This window comes from Ascaphus truei, chromosome 4 (assembly GCF_040206685.1).
Source record: "Ascaphus truei isolate aAscTru1 chromosome 4, aAscTru1.hap1, whole genome shotgun sequence".
NCBI classification, from domain to species: Eukaryota; Metazoa; Chordata; class Amphibia; order Anura; family Ascaphidae; genus Ascaphus; species Ascaphus truei.
Genome location: NC_134486.1, coordinates 301,226,248 through 301,238,677, shown reverse-complemented (window position 1 = coordinate 301,238,677; position 12,430 = coordinate 301,226,248). Strand labels below are relative to the sequence as shown.

Below are 12,430 nucleotides of genomic sequence, written 5' to 3'. Positions count from 1 at the left end.
GGGGTGGGTGGTGTTAGCTGAGGGGTTGTATGCGAACAGAAGTGATGGTATCCGTTGCGGCCCACATATCTCTGTTGTAGTATTGAACAAGTGCACTGAGATCCATGCAGGCACTCACTGTTCGAGAAATCCATGTTTGCCATCAGCCCTGTGGGCTCAGAACCCTCAAGGATCGATACCTGGCCACCTATATGGGCGAGGGTCTATTGGGGGGGGGGGGCTCTGATTGAGAACAAAATGGGTTGATGGTTTCACCAGACAACTGGGTCTATTGTTTGGTTTAGAAATATCTGACCTGTCTGGAAAATGGGATCGTGTGTGTCCACTTTTATGGGTAGCAGAGCAAACAACTTGTGTGAAGCCCAGAGCTTTCATTTTATGGAGGAGGTTTTGACCTAATTTTCAAAGTGTGTCCCATCTCGCCTTTGCTTTTTGCTCTCTCCATTGAACCCTTCAGTTATCTAATAAGAAAATCCGTAGATATCTCTGGGTTCAAAATAGTGAATTTAACTACGTGTAGCATTATTTGCCTGACAGGTGATGGGCGCTATATATATATATATATATATATATATATATATATATATATATATATATATATATATATATATATATATATATATATATATATATTAAACACACAAACCCAGCAAGCTCAAACGCCCACACCCTCCTAATATTGACTATATGTAATGCCACATAGAGTGCAACTGGGCTGTGGCACATGAATATAGGAAAACACAGGGGGTGCTCAGTGCTATATCCAAATGACAAAACATACATGGTAATAATTACAAGAAATGATGCTTCAATACTAATAACATTGCTAATGCTAATAATAAAATATGGTTTTTTAGTTAGAAATTTTGGCCAAAACATCATAAGCTTGCACACCAAACGTCAAGGTAAACCATAATAAGTGCAAGTCCTACACTACACTGCATTTGTTCCCAATACCTCTGTATGAGGGGGAAGAACCATAATAGATTCATTACCTGCAGCAAGATGAGACAATCCACCATTAAAAAGGGGGAGTTGACGTGAGCTCTGGGGGAGGTGCCACAACCTCCATACAACTGATACCAGTCAGAAATTAATTAAACACACAAACCCAGCAAGCTCAAACGCCCACACCCTCCTAATATTGACTATATGTAATGCCACATAGAGTGCAACTGGGCTGTGGCACATGAATATAGGAAAACACAGGGGGTGCTCAGTGCTACATCCAAATGACAAAACATACATGGTAATAATTACAAGAAATGATGCTTCAATACTAATAACATTGCTAATGCTAATAATAAAATATGTTTTTTTAGTTAGAAATTTTGGCCAAAACATCATTAGCTTGCACACCAACCGTCAAGGTAAACCATAATAAGTGCAAGTCCTACACTAAACTGCATTTGTTCCCAATACCTCTGTATGAGGGGGAAGAACCATAATAGATTCATTACCTGCAGCAAGATGAGACAATCCACCATTAAAAAGGGGGAGTTGACGTGAGCTCTGGGGGAGGTGCCACAACCTCCATACAACTGATACCAGTCAGAAATTAATTAAACACACAAACCCAGCAAGCTCAAACGCCCACACCCTCCTAATATTGACTATATGTAATGCCACATAGAGTGCAACTGGGCTGTGGCACATGAATATAGGAAAACACAGGGGGTGCTCAGTGCTACATCCAAATGACAAAACATACATGGTAATAATTACAAGAAATGATGCTTCAATACTAATAACATTGCTAATGCTAATAATAAAATATGTTTTTTTAGTTAGAAATTTTGGCCAAAACATCATTAGCTTGCACACCAACCGTCAAGGTAAACCATAATAAGTGCAAGTCCTACACTAAACTGCATTTGTTCCCAATACCTCTGTATGAGGGGGAAGAACCATAATAGATTCATTACCTGCAGCAAGATGAGACAATCCACCATTAAAAAGGTGCAAGAACCACACCTATAAGATCAAATGAAGAGCTGTGAATATTGCATGTTTAATCCTTTTTTTTATTTGGTAAAACGTGGCTATGTGTGGCATACAGTATGCACAGCAAGTAGCATGTACATAGTTGAAAAAAGTAGACCAGTGTAGGTTTCTTTTTCAGTGTGTTGCTTGCCCCAACAGCACTAATGGGGTAAGAACGTAATAAAGTCTTTGTTGTCACAAAGTTTGACTGTACAGTAAATTCCTTTATGAATCCCACAAGCAGTATTACAACTTCACCTGTGTTCCACCAATACTCCTCCCCCGTGCTCATAAGGAATTGTTACTATTATTGGTACTTAATTGTTGCAAAAAGAAAGGACAAATATGACAGTTATAATGCAATATCTATGATTTTAGAAATGTATCAAGAAACTTCTTCCTTAACTGCTGCTATGATCTTTCTCCAAGTCGCTCAGTTACACAAATCACTTTAATTTACAGTACTGATGCAACCCTTGATATTTATTCCTAAATAAAATATAAATCTCATACAAGTGTCAAGGTATTTGCTAATCAAACATGTAATTTTCTTATTTTATTTTGTTTATCTTTTTCACAGGAAGAAGCTATAAATGGCTTTCACGTTTGCAATTATCTGGAATACATGGAAAGCCTAGAACAGATCTACAGACCAATGGTGCTACAAGAAATGAGAAACTTTGCCCTTAAATGAAATAAATCAAGGAAAGCAACATGCCTCCTCATATCAAATCCTTTTAGGAGGAGAAACCTTTCTTCATGTTTATAAGATGAAAAAAAAAAGTTCAAAAAATATGATTTGTGTACATATATATTTAAATATGCACTGAGAACTATTTAATGCATTTTGCTTGTTATACTACTTGAACCTTAACTGCATACAGTAAGTGCTATTACTCTGCTTGCTGTTTAAAACGTGTATTTTAGAGTACAAGAAATGTCAATTTTAAATATGTGCTGGTATATCAACATGTTTAAATGTGCAGTTTGATGATTTCAAAATGGTGGTTGTAATCTTTTGGACAGTATAATGCAAACTGAAAAACTGCATTTCAGATGAGATTTTAAGCATTTTATAATTGTATTCAGGCTGCTTTCGGGAAAATCTTAGCAGGGAGCAGGATTCATCAGAAATTCACCTGCTGTTAATACACAAAAAAAATAGTAATTAAATATATACATTTACAAAAAAAATAACCAGTGGATTTCTTTTTAGTTGGGAATACTGTACACTCAAATCTCAATACAGGACATACAACTGTCATCTGTTTCTACAATTTAAACATTTAAAGTAATTTTGGGCCCTTATTCAATACTGTATGTTGTGAAGATTTCTTCACTATACTGAAAATTTTAGTCCCAGTCATTTGAATGGAGCTTACCACTTATCCAGCCCTGGCAAAATGTCTTCACAGCCTCTGGCCCATATTCAGTATGCTGTGACACCACCTTCTCCATGTCAGAGAAGTTCTTAGCTTCAATGATTTCAATGGATCTTAGAATGTCCCTAATATGGAAAAGCTGTTTCACAGTATATTGAACTTTCATAAAAAAGCTCTGTATTAAAGAGCAGAATATTTTAGCCCTGTTTTGAATCCCAAATCTGCTCAGAACTGTTGTTGGGATCTTTAAACTGCCTCCCTTATTTTCTCATAATTGAAAAAAAAAAAAAAAAATAGCTTTTTCCACCATCCTCTCTCTAGCTCCTCAAACTGTTAGGCCTCGTCCAGAGTGGAAACTGGCGCTCCAGCGCTGCGCCCTGCTCGGCCGGGCGATTCCTGGCCGGCTAGGTGCGCGCGTCTGGGAGCGCGGCCTCGACGTTACGGAGCTGGTTCGTCCTCATTGGCCGAACCGCTCACGTGATGCTCTTTACGAGCAGCAAAATCAATTTGGCTTGCTCGGCAAGCGGCTGAGCGCCGAGCAGGCGCACCCGCCCGCTCATGCAGGCCGCGTGCATTGTCGCAACATGTCCAGCGTGAGCGTGCGAGCCCACTCAGCGCCACCCTGGACGAGGCGTTATACTCAAGTGATGCTTGAGTGTTGTCAGCCTCTTGCCCATCCTGAACATTTGATTTATACTGTACAATAACTTTCAACTAATAATTTACTCAATTTGCCATCAGGAACGCAAAGACCACCACAAATGTGTAATCCACATTAAAAATGATTAACAGCTTCATTATTGCAGTTAATTTAGAACTTTTGCTCTTGCATGTCAGGAAACTGCAATAATTCCACTTTTCCTTGTAATCAAGGTGCTTTGTTTGTGCATAACGTTTAAATCCTGCAACTCAAAATATTCTGAATGCATTTAGACCAACCAACAGCCTTTAATATCTCAAATGATTCAGCTGACTTGAAGTCTCTTTGTGCTGCATTGCACATCCTACACAATAAATAATATTTTGGAGGATTCTGGTGCTCAAAGATAAGAACGCAGTATCCAAAATAATCAAGGTTTTGGTATCCTAACCTTAAAATAACTATGCTCATGGAAAATGTAGAGCAGGCATTTTTTTTTTGAATGGTGAACATCAAGCTTTTAATTACATTAGAAAATATACCAGGCCATATTTACAAAGCAGTGTTGCTAAATAAGACCACTTCCAGCACAGTTGAGTAAATATGACCATTACCAGCCCATTGACGTTGATGGTCTGCAAGGTTTCTTCCCTCAGAGAAGGCATGCTGAAGTGGTACTTTTTAGGAAATATCTCACTGAATGTCAGTTTCTTTGTTGGTACTGTAGCACAAAAAAAATGTTCAGTAGTATATTATTCACTAATATATCTTCTCCTACCAATATGTTAGTCCTGTTCTTTTTCAGATCACTTAGCATCAAAATATGTTTGTGTTACGTTATTTGCTTTACTGCTGATACTTTTTTCCATGACATTAATTTTTATGCTGTACTATACATTTATTTTACCTTTTAAGTTAAGTTAAAAAAAATCTGAAGTGTAACTGCTGAAATTTGTTGTATCAGGTTCATGTATTCTGTGATTACCACAGGATAAGCAGTGCACTGATCACAATAAAGCTGCAATTTGTACTGAATTGCTCCTTTTGGTGGTTTAAATTTATACGATGGCAGCATGGCTGGGGTCCAAAATATTGTTCTGTCAACGAATACTGTATATATCTTACTTCTCTTGTAAGATTTAAGCACCCTACCAAGCTAGGACAAATTAAGTGTGTGCATTGAAAAACATAAAGCACTCTGTTTATATATTTCTGTCAACAACACTATACTATTCATACCTCTTTGTCAATAAAAGGATCTTGGTTAACTACCCAGTGTTATCATGTGTAAAAAGATAGCATGAGTCCATGAAAGAATACCATCGGAGATTATATATATTAAAAATCTTCCTTTGTTTATTTGAATGTAGAAGATCGAAATAAACACTAAGAAACCCCATAGTGCATGTATTCCACAAGGTCCAGAAATCTGCTTCATTCACTACTTTGTAACATGTCAGTGGTTATGTGCAGACAGCGACTCGTGAGAATGACATGCAAATGAGCTGTCGATTATAAGCACAGACATTTCCCTAGAGCTTTCACTTGCAGCATTACATACTGTAGCAAAGTTTTGGATACGGCTTCGGATATAGTAGGAGCGTGTGGCGTCACGCATGCCTGTACGAGAAGTGATCCGTGGCCTCTAGGATTCCTATGATCTGCGCGATGGGGAGGTGTGCCGGAGGCAGGGCCGTGACATCACGTGAGTGGTTCGCCCTCATTGGCTGAACCGCGCACGTGACCCAGACGCCTCGCGACAAAATAAAATGTGTCTCGCGAAAAATCGGCTGCATCATTGCACTCCATCGTGCACGCAGTTGCGTGCTCTATGGCCTGCCTCATTGAGGTATGGGTTTTTGTTCACTCCGCACGGACTGTTGACGCGGCCTAAGTGAACATGGAGTCTGAAAACCCACTCGGACACTGCCTGTTTGTACTATTAGACTAAGGACAGTATTTCAAGTTTGCAAATCAATTCTTCAGTGTGAAGCTGGTAGTTTTTGGTAACCAGACATAAAATAAGGTGACCAAAAAACATCCAACCTACACAGTACAGACCAAGAACAAGGAACCTTAATGTAAATCTGATGAGGTTATCTGTGACGATTAATTTTAGTATTTTTTGTTACCACTAAAATGTATTTGATACTTTACTTTATATTTTTGCTAGTTTTTATCTATTCTCAGAAATTGGTTTAATTTGTTTTCTGGGGAAAAAAAAGAATTTTCTCTGTTTGTCTAATACACAGTTAGGACACATGTATAGTATAGAAGAGCAGGTGGTAAATGTTCTAATTTAGGATAAATTGTAATGTTGACCCAGCACATCAAACATTCCGAATCTGTCCGACTATTGTTAAAAAAAATGCAGCATGTGAGCTTATCTGTAACAAATGAATATGAAATGTTTAATAGCATTACGGTTATGTTTTTATAAAATTTCTGTAGAGAACATCTGTACTTACACATTTTCTTTTGCCAAAGACAATGCAGCTTCCCATCTGAAACATATTGCCTTACTTTACATAAATATAGTAAACAGTACAAAATACAATTAACAAGTAACTGCAGCAGCGACTCGTGTTCACTGCTTCACTGCTGAAAATGAAAATAATGCATTGTGGTGAAATATTGCATTTCTAGATTTAAACCCTCTATTAAAGGAATGATGATGTACCTGCTTGGTATTTTCTCATATACTTATTGTACTGTTTTGTGTATTTATTTATTTTCAACTTAAATTTTTTATTGGCAAATTTTCAATTAGGATACAGAAGATAAAATAGGTACAGTGGGGATGTTATATAGCAGAAACCATAATAGATGTTTCCAGCCCACATATCCAAATATAGTGATTATCCGTATTGCTGGAGTCCTCCTTAGCATCCCCAATAATATTGGACAAACAAAATGAACCAAACAGTACAAGGGAAAATGAGGGGAGGGGAGGAGGGGTGGTAGGGGATGGTACCAGTGTCATCATACAGTAGGTCTAGATTTATTTTACATGTTTGCTCCCCGTCATACCCATTATTTTACAGGAGCAGACCATACTTTGGTTTATTTGAAGCATGCCTCTTTGCTAGATCAGCCTAGAGGGGTCATAATCTTCCACCTGCACACGTGCCAATTCTCTAATATCTCTCTGCCCTCCCTCACTAGCAAACCATGGGTCCCAGATCTGAGAGATTTTAGTTATATTTTTAATGTAAGCCTGATTTTCCAGTTATCTCCCAGCATCAGTGAAGCTAATAACTATACATTTTGGGTTGCTAAACTGCATAAGACTGCCATGCCCAAAACACATTAATGGCTGACACTAAGAATACCATGTGATCTCCATCCTGTCCTTAAGACAATGGCCCATACTGTACTTAATAAGCAGTCATCTGCCATAATAGACCTTCCATCACTGCAAAACACCTTATAGGGTACAGCGGGGGTTGCCAACTCCAGTCCTCAAAGGTCAACAACAAGCCAAGTTTCAGGATATCCCTGCTTCAGTACAGGTCACGTAATCCGTGGTTCAGTCATAATAAGTGGTGGATTTCCAATTAGGCCGGATAGGCCAGGGTCGGCATAAATTGGTGCTGCCGCTCCTGCATGATCGGTGCTTGCCGCCACCCATGCGCGGCCAGCAAGCACCGATTGCGCGTACGCGGCCGGCAATGTGATGTCACAAGGCATTGTGTTGCCATGGCAATATGACAACATAGCGTCAAATAACACTAAAAGAGGAGGGCGGCACCAGATAAGTGCCTAAGGGTGGCGTATTTGTAAATCCGCCGCTGGTCATAATGATTGAGCCACCTGTGCTGAAACAAGGATATCCTGAAAACCTGGCTTGTTAGTGTCCCTGGAAGATGAGTTGACCACCCCTGGTCTACAGCTACAGTCTTTAATGAGCTACTAGTGGCCTTCCACCACCAGAAGGGGTTTCCAGAGGAGTCTCAGCACCAGATTGCCACAGCCCCTCAGACACATCGCAATCACGGGATTGCCAGAGCAGCAGCACCTAGCGTCATCTCTAGCGTGGATGAGTGGCTGGAGGCCCCATCGGTCCCTCCTCCTGGGAAGCACTAGCCGGAGCGAAGCTGGCAGTCAGCGGTCCAGATGGAGCCACCACAGTACAGGCAGTTCGGACGGAGCTCAGCAACTCGCTGGAGTACTACAGCAGCTGACCGAGAAGATAAGTCAACTGTCTATGTTGCAACCTTACCGCAAACTCAAAGCCTTCTCTGGGATGACTCCTACCCCTGTCAGCGAGGAAGAGTTTGGAACCTGGAAGGAGCAAACACTACATGTGCTCAATGAATGGTCCTGCTCCGAGGCCATAAAGAGACAGCGAATACTTGAATGTCTACGACCCCCAGCTGCACAACTGGTACAAATCGAAGTGAGACCGAGGGAGAAGTCACCACCCAAGAGCTAATTGAACTCCTCACTCAGGCCTATACTGCTAAGGAGGACGAGGATGAACTCCAGGCTCAATTCCGTGCTGTCCGCCAGAAAGACGGGGAAGAACTGTCCACGTTTACACAACGCTTGCAAATGTCCTTATGGGGATTGCTTTCCAAGAAAATCATCCCTGCCGCTGTAATAAATGAGTACAGATTCAAACAGCTCATGAAAGGATATCTACATTCACACCCGGTAGCTCTCATGACGCGAGGCTCCCCTCTGGCCGCAACACACCCTAGCTTCATGGCACTGATGGCCCATATAAGTAAGCAGGAGGTTCAGTTACACTTCCACGCTCCTAAAAAGTCTAAGGAACCCTCCAAAGAAGAGAGTAATACGATTCCCAGAAAGCAGTCTAGTGCCAATTAGAAATCTGAGGATCCTACTCCCCAGAGGTGATTAGCTCTCCCATCCAGTGCCCGAGAAGACCACACTAACCGCTGCTACTACTGCGGCCAAAATAGCAATTTCTCGAAATACTGTACAAAGCCTGAAGACCCACCAATGGAGCCTCATCCTTCACTGTGCAGAAAGTGACCCCCGAAACAGAGGAAATAGTAACAGTCAGTGAGCCAATGGGGTCAGAAAGAACTCTGATTCAGAGGAGTCTGCAGAGACTCCAGCTTCGCTAACAGAGACAACCCAAGACCCTTTGGAAGGAACTTCCACCAACTTCAATGAAGACTGGTGGGCACCTCCCAAAGGAGCAACTGGTAACGCCTCATGCCCTCACCAGTGGCTTCAACAAGTCGGCCACTTGACCCACGAAGTCTGAGCTTTGTTCCATTAAGAGACAATTCAGAGACTGTTTCACCCCATATGAGAGGGTCTGGGCCTCAAGCCCATGATAGCATCTCCCAAGAAGAAGAGATTGCAGAAGAGACTTGCATGAGTCAACAAGTGAGGTGCCCTCCCACTAGAGTGGCTTATGATCAGTTAGGGGCACCCTACTATGAATCTCAGCAGCTGGCTCAGAGCAAGCTGACTTCTATAATAATAACCATGTTTACTTAGTTATTTAACCTTTTTTAAAGTATGCATCCTTTAAGTTATATACAGTATACATAATGCATTTTTATTATATTAACTTTGTGTGTACATATGATGTCCAAGTGGGAACATTGGAGTCTCAACCAGGGGGAGAATGAAGCCATGTCCCCTCTGGCCCCTTGGTTTCCCTGTTTACCTCCGCTCTAGAAGGGGGGAGCTCCCGGCTACACAGGGAGGTTGCAGAGGCGTGCGGGCAGTGTAGGGAGCACTCCAGTGCCCCGGAGGCTCCATGGTGAGACATCAGTAGGGCGCCGCCATCTTGCGATGTGCACGCATGCGCACTGAAGGTTCGCACATGCGCAGGATATACAGAGTAGCGGCGGCCATTACTCTACAGGCTCTGCAAGGAACTACAGCCCCCAATAGCCTTAGGGGCTGCAGGTCACATGGGCGCGAGCGGCCAATAGGGTCCCCAGAATGTCAGCAGAAGTAAAGGATACATTTGGCATGCTGAGAAACCCCACGCCAGTCAGAAGAGGGACCTCAACAGAGCAGTGCTTCCCTGGACTAGGCCAGATTGCCCCGTAGGCCCCAGCTAGACCCCGATCATAAGTAGGTTGTGGCTGCTGTAGAGAAGGCCCATAGCTAGGGACCCTTTCCCCATAGCTGCCAGAGATAGTCGCTGCATCCGCGCCAGATGCCACGTGGTGACTGCGACCTGTGGTCTGGGACCAGACCCAGGCACATTGCCAGAGACTGTCAAAAGGGACACACTCCAAACGGAACCCCCTCAGAGGTGGACCGGACGCCTGAGGATCCATGCGCGGCGTGGGACACAGTGTGGCCCGCGTATCTTCATCAAAGACGGCCTGATCTATACTAAAACCAGGAAGGTATCTTCTCAACATGCACTAACGGCCATACACACTGTGAGCAGCGCTGTTGCACACTTGGGGTGGGGTTGCTATTGTGGACATCGGGTAGTTTGGTGCCCAAGGCACCTCATTACTTTGGGGGGGACTTCCCAGGTGGTGCGCTCACACTGGGGGTATTTTGTCGGTGTGGCTTTGTATGGTCTTGTTATTACCAATGTTATTAGTTATCTGCCAGTAAATATAAGTTAGCCATACTGTGTGTGGGTGTTATTATCTGTTACTGGTGGGTTCCTGTGAGAGGTTATCCTACTGCGTTAGGATCTCTCGCAGGTGGAGGCGCTGCATAACAAGGAACGTGATCACCCCAGGCTCCCACTGGCAGCGGATCAGGCCTTCTGTATGCCTCACAGGTAATCAGCATGTGTAGTCTCTGTAACTACGGGGAAAGAGGGCTACACTAACAAAACAAGTAGTTTTTAGCACTCAATGAAAAGATGGTCTGATGATAAGCAAAGGAAGGGAATTTAATGTGAAAACATATCACTAAAATTATGACATACAGAAAAAGATGTACAGTAAAAATGGAGGAAACAATTACCCAAGGTGCAAAATGGCATCTGTGGGGGAAGGGGTGAATAGGAGGATAAGGGATAGGGGGAGAGATAGCAGAGGGGAGGTACATCTTTTTCTGTATGTCATAATTTTGCTGATATGTTTTCACATTAAATTCCCTTTCTTTGCTTATCATCAGACCATCTTTTCATTGAGTGCTGGGAACTACTTGATTTTAACTTTTTTTGTACATATTAAAGGGAATTTTTGAATATTTTTTAAATGGCAGCTTGGACTGCTTCTTAAGTCCTTCTCTTTTCTTGCCCAGATACAGGGGTAGGGGAAAGCTTATAAATATAAGGGACCTGGATCCTTTTCCTCAGATCCTAGGATGAACCATAGGAGTGGATCTCACCTGGTAATATGTTCATAGTCCTGTAATAGGGGTAAGAAACATTTCTTGTTTTCTAGGTTAGGGCAAGTCTCCCAGTATAGGGCCCTTCAGACACTACAGTACACTTGATCAGGATCCTGCCACAGTAGAAATTGTGATCTTCAGATCAGATCTCATTGAGGAGATCTGGAACAGTGTCAGGGAAATTACTGGGAAACGTTCCAGTTCTATTTCCAGTCGCAGGGGCTTGACAAATAGCTACTCTGCCTACAGGCCTCATGGTTGAGGAAACTTTTGAGTTTAAGGGTCTACATGTAACAAGAAAAGATCTTTGTGACCTGAAACCTGGTTCTGTTGCTGCTCAAATTCGGACTGTTGAGCAAGACAAGAGAAAAGAGGGCCAGAAACTTTCTTTTAACTTTATTAACACCCCAGCCTTGCACAAAGTTCCAGCAGCCTGAGATACTATGTAACCGCTGAGCATCACCTGCACACACAAGAAATCTCACTTTAGGAGATCGTGAAATACTTTGGTGGGGCCCCTCTTTTGTTGGCCGGGGGTAGAGGAGTTAAATGTACTTAGCAATCACATGCAGGTACAATACATTAAAGCTTGTGGTGGGGTGAAATATAGAATGCAATCTGAAATTATGTTTATCTGTGGAAAAATGTTAATATACCTTATTCCCATCCCCTCCCCTTTTACTTTTGTGACCCATTCCCCCTCTTTCTTTAGTCAAATGTTGTATTAATGTCCAAAAATCATGTAATTAAATAAACAGTATAAAATATACAATTTAAATTAAAAAAGATTAAGAAATGCATATTTAGAACACTCAGAAGCAAACTCTATATCAATGAATTGTACATACAGTATATAGAGAAAAAAAGCCCATCTTAACCCCTCAAAAGGTAGGAGATGTATGGGTCTCCCATTTTGATACTCCCTCCAAATGTCTATGAAATGTGTCTTAGGAATGCATAGACAGTCTGGATATTTAATGCACTCTGGGGGCCATCTTGGACCTTTCCATATCAGGCAAAGTGAGTAAATCTAACGCAAAGAAAGAAGGCATATACTGCCAATATAACATTTCTTAGATGGCTTCTGCTAAGCTACTGTTGAGTCCTAGATTGGGTGTGTTTATAA

The 12,430-nt window shown here is 41.9% G+C and overlaps 1 protein-coding gene across 3 annotated transcripts in view; it reads left to right on the top strand.

The window, feature by feature from the left end:
* TBC1D32 (TBC1 domain family member 32) overlaps positions 1-6,707 on the top strand; it is a 335,208-nt gene extending 328,501 nt beyond the window's left edge. For all 3 annotated transcript variants that reach the window (XM_075597756.1, XM_075597753.1, XM_075597754.1), the window contains one exon: positions 2,564-6,707. In XM_075597756.1, the coding sequence (XP_075453871.1) occupies positions 2,564-2,677 (114 nt within the window). In that variant the 3' untranslated portion in view covers positions 2,678-6,707. The remainder of the gene's footprint in view (positions 1-2,563) is intronic.
* The last annotated feature ends 5,723 nt before the right edge of the window (positions 6,708-12,430 follow it).